Source organism: Hirundo rustica, chromosome 2 (genome assembly GCF_015227805.2).
Source record: "Hirundo rustica isolate bHirRus1 chromosome 2, bHirRus1.pri.v3, whole genome shotgun sequence".
NCBI lineage: Eukaryota > Metazoa > Chordata > Aves > Passeriformes > Hirundinidae > Hirundo > Hirundo rustica.
The window spans coordinates 48,706,439-48,719,830 of record NC_053451.1 but is presented as its reverse complement, the minus strand read 5'-3'; the positions used below and the strand labels follow the sequence as shown (position 1 = coordinate 48,719,830).

Genomic DNA, 13,392 nt, shown 5'->3' with positions numbered 1-13,392 from the left:
AAAATAATTTTTTCCCTGTCTTCCATAAGTGGATTCAATTTTTGGTCACAGTATGATAGGAGTGTTCTCATGAGGTATATGCTTACACACTGAAAGAAATGGTACAAAGTGAAAAGCTTTTCTATTTCTCTTGTATAAAAATAGAAGAAATACAGTTGTATGAGAATCTTATACAAGTTTCTTCATCTTGCACAGGGATGACATAGCAGATTTGGAAGAAGCCAAGAAATTATTAAGAGAAGCTGTTGTTCTTCCGATGTGGATGCCTGATTTTTTCAAAGGGATCAGAAGACCTTGGAAGGTGAGAATTTATGTGGTGTTTTAGTGAATGGCAAGCTGTAGCTATGTGTGTCTCCTGCTGTAACATGTGGATGCCTGTAGCAAAGGCTAGAAAGGTAAATGGGAAAGATCATGAATTTGTTTATTAAATCCTCTCGTAATGATTCATGTAAAAGGCACTGAAAGAAACAGCTGGAAGTGCATCTGGCCCTTAGAGTAAACAGTATTTTCTGTTTATTTACTCACTTTTAGCTTGTTGATATTGTAATACTTTCTGTATGCCAATCTGTAGATGGGAGCACACAGATTATATTGACGGAAGCAAAAATGCTTAGACCTGATAGAGAGCTCTACATAGGCTTATGGTGTTCAGTTGTCAACACTTCCCAGAAGAAAACAGTCCTTGGAATGGTTTTTCCAAATGTTTTAACTATCTCTCACTCAGACTGCAAACTGCAGCCTGGTTGGTACAAGGAAGTCAGTGACTTAGCTTTGCAGTTACATTTGCAGCTGGGTGTAGTTGCAGCTGGAGTGAGAAATTCAGGGTAGGAGAGGAATTGCCAACAGGGCAGCAAGAAGGATATGAGACTGAACGAGGTTGATTGACCAGAAGTGAGCCCAATCTGGGCCTTGCTTAGAGCTAAGAAGGAAGAGAGAGTAGTTTGGCGACCATTTCTGTAACCAGCAAATAAAATTCTCTTGGTTTTGATGTGGGATGGATTTGGGCTTGTTTGGGGAGTAACTAGTCACAACACAAGGCCTTTTTGGTTACTGAGTAGCGTTACTGGGGAAAAGAGACTGTTGCACATTGTCTGTGAGTGTGGAAGGCAGTGGCATGTGCAGGGAATGCTGTGCACGTGAGTGGTTTCCTGTTTAGTTCGCTGGTTCAGCGGCGTGTATCGGCTCTTGCTCTACTAACATTTGTTCTGTCTTTTCCTGATTGGTCCTTGTGTTTCCCTGGCTTATGCTTAGGTCAGACCCAGCAGGAGCTGGGAGATTGCTGCTTGAGAGCTGTTCCCAGGGGTTTTAATGAGTTACAGAGAGGGAGCCCAAACATACAGTCAGTGCAAACCTAGCCCTCGGCTATTGAGCCATTGGAGTTAGAGTGCTTGTGGTCAGTACCAGTGGCCTTGTGGTTAACTTTACAGTTAACTGAGCTATCATCTTGGACAGAGACTAGATGCTGTGGGTTACACGTGCAGGGTGAGGTTTTAGTGTATTTTGAACAGCTGAATCTCTTTCTTTTCTTCTTGGCTTAGAGGAAGTGGATCCATATTCTTATTATAGACGATGGGGGCCCCATCTGTCTAGTGTTCAAAATCTTCTAATGGAGTAAAAAATCGGCTTTACTTTTTTTTCACCTGTTAGCATGCACGCAGGATGTAGTGACCATCTATCTTTTAGGCAGGTATCTCAGCAAACTGCAGGAAATGTGAAAAATGCCACTGGCTTTGTCTCCAAGTGTTGTGGCAGTGGCTAAATGAGGAACAGCTTGGTCCTTTAAAGAGTTACAATCTCCATCTCTTTGCATGAGACTACCTTTTCCTACTGAGCAGTGTCACCTCTGAAAACCAGGTGGTTGTAGACATGGAAAAGATTCTAAGATTATTTCCTCTCTTCACTCTGAAATGCAAATTGATTTCTGACAAGGCTATGAAGAGTCTTCATTGTTAGCCTTTTCCCTGGTGACTTGTGAAGCTGTAACTCTCATGAATTTATTTTTCACACAGAACAGCATGTATTTTCCCTACTGTTGACCTCTGACTGTGCTGTAAGGATGAGAAGTATTGAAAGGAGGGCTGTTTCTTGCAGTAATCAGTGTAGCAGCAGGCATTTGTTGAGCCTAGGAATTCAGGACAATAATTCAGGGGAAAAGGCAGCCGAAGCTGGTTTTGGATGTTCAGACTCCCCTGAGAACAATTCCCAAGACAACCCTCACAGTTTGTGCCTGTATTCAGAGGACTGTGCCTTGTCTGAAGGAGCCAGCTGTCTTCCCTGATTCAACACAGGTGCTGTGTAGTTGCAGCCATGGGTTTCTGAGTATCCATGGGTTTGCTCTTTCTGTTTCTCTGAACTGTTTTGTGCCAAGAAAGCCTGGTTGCTCGCTGTGCTTCCCACTGCTCTGCTAGTGATTGTTACAACAACAAGAAGTAACCCTGCAGTGATTTCATCAAAACACTTGCTCCCTGCGGTGCATTTCAGCTTCTTATTGGAATACTCTGGATTAACAGAGCCTTAGAGGAAGAATAAAGAAGTCTTTGTGTTTGTCAAGGATTTTAAATAGTAAGTGGAAGCCTCCTAGTTTGCAGAAAGAGCAACTTGATCCTATGTGTTTCTGTTTGCAGCCATGCACATCTTGTTTTGCTGCAAATTCAAGTTCTATTTTTTTTTTTTTTTTTTTAACTGATATTTCTATTGTTTCTATCCCCAGAGAGCTTGATTTTCCCCTGGCTTTACACCTGGTGTGGCTGCTTTGCACCTGTGTTATGCATGTGTAATGCCACCAGTATCACATGCAAGGTAACGCTTCCTGTAATGCTTAGCAGGAGGTGCAAAGTGATGGACAGGCTTCAGTTTTGGCAGTCTACAGCATGGGTACATGAAGCCAGGATTTGACCTTCCAGAATAATAGAGAGTTTAACCAATATCCCAAAAATGTCATTACTTCCCTGTATCACCAGGTCCTGCACTACAAACAGTTTATATCAAACACATGCTTTGAATGTGTTTTGAATTGAGGTGAAGCTTTTTTAAAAATATTAAATGAACACATTTGAAGCTCAGGGAGAACAGTACACCATCTCTGACCTGCATATTACAGGATGAGTAATTTTCACCCAGTCACTCCAGTCTTGTGTTTGCAATATTGTTGTAATATCAGCATAACTGTGTAGCATCTCAAATCGGAATGTCTGAGTGTTCACAGGGAGAAAAGAGAGTCCATTTACTTTTTATGCCTGCTGCTCTGGAGCTTAGGAAACCTTGAGCAGCCTGAGGAGTGACTTTGGACTGTTAGCTGTAGAGATGGCGTGTGAACATTTCTGACTTAATTTACCGATGAATGTATGTTGAGCTTGCATTAGCTAAGTATTAAATGGCAATAAAGGTATTAAGAGTTAATGGAAAATGGAATACAGAGAGGCTATTGCTTTTGAATAGTACATTTTTGAATAATTGCATTCCCGGTTGATTTGTTTTTATAGATCTCTTCCATGTCATTCTTTGTGCTTTTTGAAGTAAATTTTTGTGAGGAACAGATGAAATCTAATTTGCTATATGGCTTGCATTTAACAGTTATTTTATTGCTATGGCATTTTATGTAAGATATTAATTGCAAAGCACATTATGATGTGCAATTCTAACTCTAGCTAATTTGATTACCCTTGCAATACAGTGCAATTTTAGGAAACTCTTGTTAGCATGTAATAAGATCTTGCAGTTGGGAGGGGAAAAAAAAACCCCAAGCCACTTGACCACTACATTTTTACTGATTTACTTAAAATCATGGGGTCCTATACTAGTATTATGCAGAACATGGAACAGTGTTTTGTCCTTGTCCAGGGCTGCTGCTTAAAGGGTTGGAAGGACTACCCATAAAGATGGCTGTATTTAGTGGTATTACCAAGAGTGATTAACCCATCTCAGTGATACGATCTTGACATGGGTTCCGAGAGCACTGTGTGTAAAGCCAAAACCCTGTTTGTGTAATGATGGGTAAATGTGCTGAGCTGCAGATGTGTGCTGCTTTCTTTCAGAGACCGCAGATAGAAAGATAGTCTGATGATGTTGATACCAACCTGGGACTTAACTATTGTTCCTAGTTTAAAGCTTCCTGAATAATCACTGAAGTTCAGATTAGGCTTTTGTGGGACTAAACAGTAGTCCACATGAGCCACAGTTGCTTATCTGTAAAATATGAATAGCAGTATAGTCCAGTCATCCAACAGCATGATGAGGATGGAGTTTCATCCAGGAATTGCTGTGATGAAGTAGTGTGGTCATGGGAACATTGAGATTGGGAAATTAAGCAAAAAACAATCTGCTGTATTCAGTGAATGTTCTCGTGCAAATGTAAACATCAACCAGATTCATACTCAATGTCAGGATACTTTGGAAAAATGTTTTTCTGTAGAAAATTTCTCTACTGAGGGAACACAATTTCCTGTGAAAGTATTTTGGCTTCTGTGAAACGTTCTCATGAAGGGGTCTTTGTTCCAAAAAAAGAATTTACTGTCTTCATCTGCCTGTGCAGCCCCTTGTGAGCTGGGACAGGCCTAAGTTCAAGTCTAGACTCTGTTTGATTCTGAGCAAGGCTGTAAGTCTCTTGTCCATTTCCTAGGGTGTTAGGTGCAAGCAACAGTTACTGGCTTTTGAGGTTCTAACTCCAGTGGAGTGGTAAGAAGAAATGGCAGAACACTTCCATGCTGTCCTTGAAAGCAGGATACTTGTCTTCTGTTTTTCACTGATGAGGATTATGTTATTAATTTAAATCCAGATCTTGGCTCATATTGAGATGTTGTGTAGAGTACCAGTGGCAAAGTTTTCCTAATTTGTTGCTCATTACCTTTGTTCTCACCTTTCAGGGTGTGCTGATGGTTGGTCCTCCTGGCACTGGCAAAACAATGCTAGCAAAAGCTGTGGCTACAGAATGTGGGACAACATTCTTCAATGTATCTTCCTCTACACTGACGTCCAAATACAGAGGCGAGTCTGAGAAGCTGGTCCGCCTCTTGTTTGAAATGGTACGTCACAGATGATGTGATCTGGGGCTCACGAAGGTGGGAAAGGACTGCACTCTTGGTTTCCTGCCCTTCCAGTAGCATGTTGGAAGCAGGGAGTTCACTGAACTGACACCCCTTCAACCAATTAGAAAAACATAATTTCTGGGTTTCCACATATGGTATGTTATTGAAGATTGAGAAGGAAATGGTTCATCACCCACGTTTGGGATAGCATTTTCCAGACTAAATAGAGTTGTGACCTCAACAGAAACTCAGTACTTGTTTAGTTATGGGGTAACAGTCCCATATGAAGTAGATTTGAAATGGGAAAGGGTTTGGAACAGTTATTCTAGAAGCAATACATGATTTAGTTCTGGTTTTGTTCTGAATGATGGTCACAAGCCTCGCAGTGAAGCTGTGGGTGCAGTCCATCATGCAGGGTGTGTGAGGGACATGTCCATATGGACTATACCTCTGGGACACTCACTGCACTCCTGTAATATTTGCAGCTAAAACCTGAGTCTCTTGAGATTGCTCATCTCCCTTCTGTCCCTTATGTTTAACCCTCACCAGCCCAAAACCTGGACATGAAAACTGTCTGTACTGTGTCAAGAAGACTATTCTATTGTGATAGTGTTTCTTTTCCCCTTTTCGATGCCTTTTTGTGGGGAAAGCCAACCAACACTGACCCAAGGAGTACATTTTAAAGTATATAAACCTCAGCATATGACGGTTTGTAAATCAAGGTCTTGAATTCCTTCCTTGTGACAGTCAGGGAAGATATGTGTGCAGTACATCTAGCAGGCCTGGGTTGTGGTCTGATGAGGGCCTGTGCTTGCTGAGCAGCCTTAATAATGATGTTCTCATTTGAATAAAGGCACGGTTTTATGCGCCAACAACAATCTTCATTGACGAGATAGATTCCATCTGCAGCCGCAGAGGCACGTCTGACGAGCACGAGGCCAGTCGCAGAGTCAAGTCAGAGCTGCTTGTGCAAATGGATGGTAACAAGGGCTTAGGCCTGGCTTTGGGGCTTGGGATGCTGTTTCTTTACAGGTGGGAGCGTAAGAACTTGAGCCATCTGGAAAACCTGGCTTTATGGATAAGAGAAAAATGAGGCAGAACTTGAGTGTATTTTTGGAGTGTTCAACAACAGATAACTGAAAAGCGTGTTCTGCTTTATTTTTTTCTAAAATGGATATTTTTAGGGTGACTTGAAAGCTCATATTAAAGAGACACAGGCTCCAGAGAGAAGCATATAATAGAGATCTCTGCAGTTTAATGCAGGTATTTAATTTGTATTCAGTTTATACAAAATTCTGCCCTTTGCTAGAGTCTCCAGCTGTGGAACCCCATTGTGAGATCTGCTTTTGCTGTATTCTATGATGGCAGCTAATATTACCCTTTTAAGTCAGATGTAGTACCTGTTTTGTGCAGGTGCACCCAACAAGCAGGACCATCTGAGGAGTATTGTATGGTGTAGAGGTTTGATAGCCACCTTTATATTGCAGCTATCATAAACTGCTGTATAAACCACTGTATATAAACTACTATTTAAAATGTTGTCCAATTTGCAGGTTCATTGTGGTAAGCTCAGGATAGGAAAGCTTTTGGTCTCTTTGCAATCCTCACTTGGTAAGCTGAGTGACTCCTATTTCTTCTATGACCAGACTTGACAGACGTAGCACTGTCAGTGGAACTAGTAGGGCTACAGTCACATATGACTCTGTGATTAGCACTGTCAAAGAAAGCTCTTCCCTGACTCAGCATAATAATGAGCTGTCCCTCTTTCTGTGATAATGATGGTCTTGTGACACTAGCTAAGGGAAGTTTGGAAAGGGACACAGGACTGTAGAGAGCTGTTGCTTACCTTTGTCCAGGCTGTGTTTGTCTGCACACTGTTTCTCAGCAGGCATCTCAATCAGTAAGAGCTCTGGAGTAAAATTGCTCTGAACTGTTGTGCTTGCAGGGGTAGGTGGTGCTCTGGAAAACGATGACCCTTCCAAGATGGTTATGGTATTATCTGCTACAAATTTTCCCTGGGATATTGACGAAGCTCTCCGACGGAGACTGGAGAAGAGGATTTATATACCTTTGCCCACAGGTATGTTTGATAAGATCATTTTCCTTTCCTCTCTTTACAAGATGAGTTTAGGATTACTGCAGGACTGTTGAGTTTGTGAGGAATCCTGATGGTTTGGCGATGAGCAGCGTAATTCAGGGGTTAATCATTTGTCTGGATTGCTTTCTTTTTAAAGAGAGAGGGAAAAAGAGAAATACTACTTGCTTGGGGGCTGAAAAACAAAGAGCTGTGGCATTTCATTGCAAACCATTGATGAGTTCTTATATTTTGAAAGGGAGTTAGTTTTAATGAGCCTGGAATTATTTTAAATGTTTAACAGTCAGTCCTTGAGTGATCATCAAAGGCAGCCTTTGGACATGTTCACAAATATTGCAAATGCACTCCCTGCCCTTGCAGACAAATGGAAAGAAGTGAATCTGTGAATTTTCACTTACAGGCTTAGTTCATTGCAAATCACTGGTTGCTTGCCTTTATTCCTGTGCTTCCAGTCACTCAGAAAGCAGCAGGCTGATTGCTTTCCCGCCCTAAGACATCTCAGCCTGTATTGTCTTTCCTAGCTGTCATTCACCTGTCCTATTAATTTTGAGATTCCTATCACTTGAAGTTTGCATAGCTCCATTTCTTCTTGGTACAATGCATGCCTCATCTCCCTGCATGAGCACTCAGGATAACAAGATGCATGTCCATGGTGACAGTGGTTGTGATTGAGTTTAGCAGGTCTAAGGACACTTAATAGTTCTACAGCTTGTCTTTGCAGCTTACAGGCAGTAACAGCTCCTAATAGGATGCCTGTCTTTATGACCAATTAGTTTCGAATCCTATCAGCTTTTCCTCTTGTTTCTAATTAAACCAGATTGTTTTTTAACGCAGTGTATTACGCCCTGGACAACATAGGAGATATGATCTGGTTTTATTTCCAGTCTTAGTTTCTGTTGTATCTATTCTGCAAGTAAGAATGTTGTGCTGCTCTGGGCAAGTCTGAGTGATGCATTTATAACTATGCTGGGTGATTTGATGTAGTCAGGCATTTTAACTGAAAAAGTGGTATGGTAGCATATATACTTCTGTATATTGTGGAATTTGATGCAAGCATATAGTGTTTAATTTTCAAAATGCTGCACAGACTTGCTTAGCCCCACAGCAATGATTAAAAGAATGTTCTCTGATGCAGGATACTCTCTGCAGGTATGCTGTGTGAACATTGTGCTCTCTAAATAATAAATCCCCATTCTATAGCTAGTGCCAGCTGTGTGTGATGGATAACTGTGCTCTCAACAGTTCTGCAAAGTACACAAAACCAGCAGCTCTAGACAAGCTTTCTATTTTCTTTTGTATTTCTCCTTCCCCAAATCTTAAAAAAATATACGAATTAGGGACGTCAATGAATAAAGCATAATGTGTTTTATTGGACATTTCTTTAAGACTTTCAGCCTTTCCTACTGCTACTTCTTCTGTTGTGGTTGTCCTTTTTTGTAGGTCATAAAAATTGATCACTTGAGGAATAAAGATGCTGAGCTGGCGTATTTTGCCTGTGCAGTGAAAGCCGGGAAAGCAGTCATCCTCTTCTTTCCTGCCCTTGTGCAGAGTAACACAGAGGCCTAAGCTGTCAAATGTGAATTCCCTCTTACAAGCTTAGGCTGCTTAACATATGTACCCAAATGCACATATGCACATGCCCTCTGGAAGAGAAATGGTTAATTGACTGCATAAGTGCTCATTTGCACTGCTGGTTATCACTGTGTGCACACTGCATCTGGGCAGGAAAGTGGGAAACCAGGACATTTGTATCGAAAATATATTAATACGTGTTTATTGTATTAATGTGTCTGTTTTCTATCAGGCTTCAGCTGATTTCTTGGGTCCCAACTGAATAAACTGCTTGAACATATGCCTAAAGTTCAGCCTGTTGTTAAGGGGTTTGTGCTGTCTGAAGCTCTTTTAATAGAATCCTTATTGTAGTTCTAATGAAACTCTGTGAATAATATGCAGTCAAACCCTTGAATGGGGAGTGAATCCAAAGGGATGTGAGAAGAAACAGAAATTTGTAGGATTGTGCTTTTGTGCCCTTGGGTAATATGTGACCAAATGTTTTATCACCTGAGATATAACAGACATTTTTAATGACAGATCACTTTGACAAATATCTCTCAACCATGCTGTTTTAATATACTGCATTTAACCAAGTGCTTTACTGTATTTGATTGCACACTTCACTATGACTTGTTCACTCTCTTTTCTTATATTGAACTCTTTTGTTCATACTTTTCACTGAAAAATCAAAGTTGTGTTTGCATCTTTTTTAATGTAACTCTTGCCAGTCTTCAAACAAATATTTTTACCTTCTAGCAAAAGGCAGAGCAGAGCTACTTAAGATTAATCTTCGGGAAGTAGAACTAGATCCTGATATCAGCCTTGAAGAAATTGCTGAGAAGATTGAGGGCTATTCTGGTGCTGACATTACCAATGTTTGCAGGTATCTCGTTGCCCTTAATTTGCAAATATAAGTGTATGGAAAGTCATAATTTGCATTATATGATAAAGGGCAATACCCAGTACAGCTGAAGCCATGCTCACAGTGTCTGTGTTTGAGGCCCAGATCTATTTACTGTATTCATGTATTACTGTCATGTAGAGTGGTCCAAAGACCATGGAGTCTTTCTGTGAGATGTGGTTTTCTTGGATCTGAAATAAAAAAAATTCTCTGAGCAAATCTCAGGTTACAATTGGCTGCATTTAGTTGTCTGCATTTGTTAATGTAGTGCAAAGTAGATTTTTTCCCCCATTAGTTTAAAAGCTAGAATTCCATAATCCAAAAAAAATCCTTTCAAAGAATACTTCTTTGGGACTTCTGTATGCTGGATGTTTGGACAGTCCCCAGTGCAGCAGAACTTGGTGTCTACCTGAATCTTCTAGGTGCAAGGGAGATATGGATTATAATATTAGTATTTATTTCCATCCTGTTCCCATAATTTGTTTCATTTTTGACAAATCAGTCTTTTTTTGGTGAAGGATAGGTCTTTGAAGAAACTTATCTGAAGGAAGTCTATGTCCCTTAAGAATCCTGTCAAGAGAAACTGACTGTGTAAGAGCATGTCTTGGGAGTCTTTTTTCTTCTCCCCCTGCTGCCTTTCGGAAAATGTGAAATCACTCCATGGATTTGAAAACTCACTGTGTAGTATTGAAATTACCTGTTCTCCCTAAGGCTTGTGTTATCCCTTGCTGGGAAAAACCTGGGGAAAGAGAAAATGTAATTTCAGACTGCCTGTGGGCCACAGTGTGAGAAAATGAGCAGTGTTCTTCAAGCCAATGGGGCAGGCTGGCAGGATCTGAGCTGGGGAGGAGTCACAGAGCAGGCAGAGCACGAGGAGCCACAGGCACCGATGGCCTGCAGGGCCACATGGGGCTGTGTCTGATGCCTCCTGCTCTGCCCTTGACACATCCTATGGACAAGCAGGCAGCCAAGCTGGGCTGCACTCTTAACCCTTGCTGACTGTCCTTTGGGGCTACGCTGCAGGGAGAAAGTTGAAGTCTAAAAGGAATGCAGTGTAAAAATCCAGACTACTTTAAAAAAATTTTAAAAAAAGACTTTGAGTTCGTCTCCCACCCTGCCCTTTCCTGCTCTAAAGTTGTAAAATTTCATGTCCATGAATCATTGTAAAAGGTTTTCAATTTTATTGTTTTAATTATCTCTGCACATTTACCATATGCTTAAATGGGTTCTGGTGCCAATGCATTCTTTATGTTGAATTAATGTAGTGATCTGGGAACATGGAAACTACGAAAGATGTGAACTGCATCTTCTGTGGTAAATAAATGCTCTCTTGAGTGTTCCTGCCAGTAGGTTCTAGCAAGAGTATACAATCAAAATTCAGCACATTCTGCTAGCAATTAGCTCCCATGCATTGTCCTGTATTTCCAGGGATGCATCTTTAATGGCAATGAGAAGACGTATTAATGGCTTAACTCCAGAAGAGATTCGTGCACTTTCTAAAGAAGAGCTTCAGATGCCGGTTACCAAGGGGGACTTTGAGCTGGCTCTGAAGAAAATCTCCAAATCTGTTTCTGCTGCAGACCTGGAGAAGTATGAAAAATGGATGGCGGAGTTTGGATCTGCTTAATCTCAGTGACAGATTTCCTTTGCCGGAGTTTTATGGTTTTTGTTGTTCCCACTTTCAAAATGAGTTAGAAATCTTTTTAAAGGTTTAATAAAAGGTCTGTCTCTGCCCTCATCCCACCCCTTTCTGGTGCCAGGATCTTTTAAGCTATTTGCCTTTAAAGGGAATGAACACAATAATGAACTGATATTGTAAAAGATATTTTATCTCTGAAGCAGAAAAATAAGACAAACAGGAAGAGAAAAATCATACTTCTGAGGGTAGTCTCTTTATTTTTCAAATGAGGAGCAGTGTTACTTGACTTCCTCGTAGTCATTTTTTATTGCTGGAGTCAATAAATCAGCTGGGGGATGTGACTCCAGAGGAACAGACAAGGGCTTGCTGTACCCCCTGCTCTTAAGTGCTGCTTCTGCCTCCCTTGAATGTGGCGTCCAAGTTATTATTCTTTCTCTTTGTGCTCAGATGTTCAGAGCAAAGCCTGTGGATTAATTTGCATTACACAGAGGAAATGAGACATGGGCCTGACTCTCCTCTCATGTACACCCATTTGGAATTGATGTCACTTCAGACTGTTATCAGTGTTACCTGCAATGACTTCTGATGGAAATGAGAGGGAAAGAAAAAGGCATGGATTGTTCTCAGTCTGGTTTATGCTTGTTCTTTGAACATAGTTTGAACCTATTTGACCAGTAGGCACTTTGACTTAGGTTATAACTTGCACTTTTATGCTTATATATCATCTTGTGCTTTGTCTGTACTGTCTAAATGTAATCGTTATTACTATTATTATTTTTATTATTTTAGTACTAAGAGTGTAATACAGTAAAGACACTTAATATCAAGGCTGTATTTAAAACAAAAGACTGTCCTTAAAGCAAGTGGCTGTGAACTTCCACTTCTGATTAGATACGAACTTTTTCCTAGAATTACTAGGCAATGGGACTTGTACCTGTTTATGTTGTAGAAGTGTTCATGCCTAATTTTTTTTTTTTGTGAAGATTTCTTAAAAGTGTATAAATATTACTGGTTTAGTAATATTTAAAATAATCTGTATCATCTCATTTATGTTCTTAACTGTTTCTTCCCTTCCTTCATACAAGTGCAGTGGTGAGAAGGGTTCTGAAGTCTAACGTGAGAAATCCTCTCTAGAGTATACCTGTCACACTCTTCACAGCCTCAGCCTGCAAGACTGGCACGTGAAGGTTTTCTGTGGTAGGAAAGTGAAGGAGTGGTCAAACAACCAGATTTACAGAGAAATACGCAAGCTCTGAAGTTTTCTGTGATGTTGTGAGCTACGCCTTAAGTATCTTGGTGGATGTGAATTGCCCTGCAGCTTGGTCGGTATTCAACCCTTCAGCTCTCTGCCGAGACTCCTAGTGGCACAGACAGATGTGATGAACTGGAGTAAGAAACACACAGTACCTCTTGTTGAATGGGAATATATCCTTATTTGCTCCTTTTTGGTAGTCCTCGAGAGTTCCTGCTAATGTCAGTAATTCAGCACACTGGTCTCTTGGGCCATGACATGTTAACCACTAAGGCAAAAACCTTAAATCACATACTTAGTTTGCTCCGCCAAGTGGTAAAATCACCATCCCTGGAAGTGTTTAAATAATGTGTAGATGTGGCACTTGGGGACATGGTTTAGTATTGAACATGTCAGTGCTGGCTTAATGGCCAGATTTGATGATCTGGGAGGCCTTTTCCAACCTTAATGATTCTATAATTCCTCCTGGGGAATGACTGGACCTTTATAGAGAGAAAGCTCTGAAAATGTTGCTGTGGACTGTCATTTCTTCCTTATGAAACTGTAGGCTGCCACAGTTGTTCTTTGTTTGCTTGACTGCAGCAGAAATTAGTAAAGCTACACAAACCTTTTGGGGCCAATGCCAGATTAGCTCTATGGGGTCTCTCACTAAAGAGGCCATAGCTGCCCAAGGAGCTTAATCTGCACAACCAAGATGTAGAAAGTTGTTGACATGAATGCCAGTAACAGCCCTACTCAGTTGCCCAAGAGCAGTGCTGCGATTCAGCAGTTGCTTTTCAGGGTCTAAGTACCAGTTTGCTCAGTTTCACATTGCAAGCAGCATGACCTTCCTACTGATGAAAGCACAGCACCTGGTGAAAATGTCAGTCCTTAGCTCTTTGATGACCTTCTACCTTAAGGTATTAAACTTCCCTCTTGGCTGTTAAG

The 13,392-nt window shown here is 40.9% G+C and overlaps 1 protein-coding gene across 4 annotated transcripts in view; it reads left to right on the top strand.

The window, feature by feature from the left end:
• KATNAL1 (katanin catalytic subunit A1 like 1) overlaps positions 1 to 11,395 on the top strand; it is a 37,150-nt gene extending 25,755 nt beyond the window's left edge. For all 4 annotated transcript variants that reach the window (XM_040055588.2, XM_040055590.1, XM_040055589.2 and 1 more), the window contains exons 6-11: positions 196 to 301; positions 4,863 to 5,021; positions 5,878 to 6,004; positions 6,970 to 7,104; positions 9,430 to 9,556; positions 11,003 to 11,395. In XM_040055588.2, the coding sequence (XP_039911522.1) occupies positions 196 to 301; positions 4,863 to 5,021; positions 5,878 to 6,004; positions 6,970 to 7,104; positions 9,430 to 9,556; positions 11,003 to 11,201 (853 nt within the window). In that variant the 3' untranslated portion in view covers positions 11,202 to 11,395. The remainder of the gene's footprint in view (positions 1 to 195; positions 302 to 4,862; positions 5,022 to 5,877; positions 6,005 to 6,969; positions 7,105 to 9,429; positions 9,557 to 11,002) is intronic.
• The last annotated feature ends 1,997 nt before the right edge of the window (positions 11,396 to 13,392 follow it).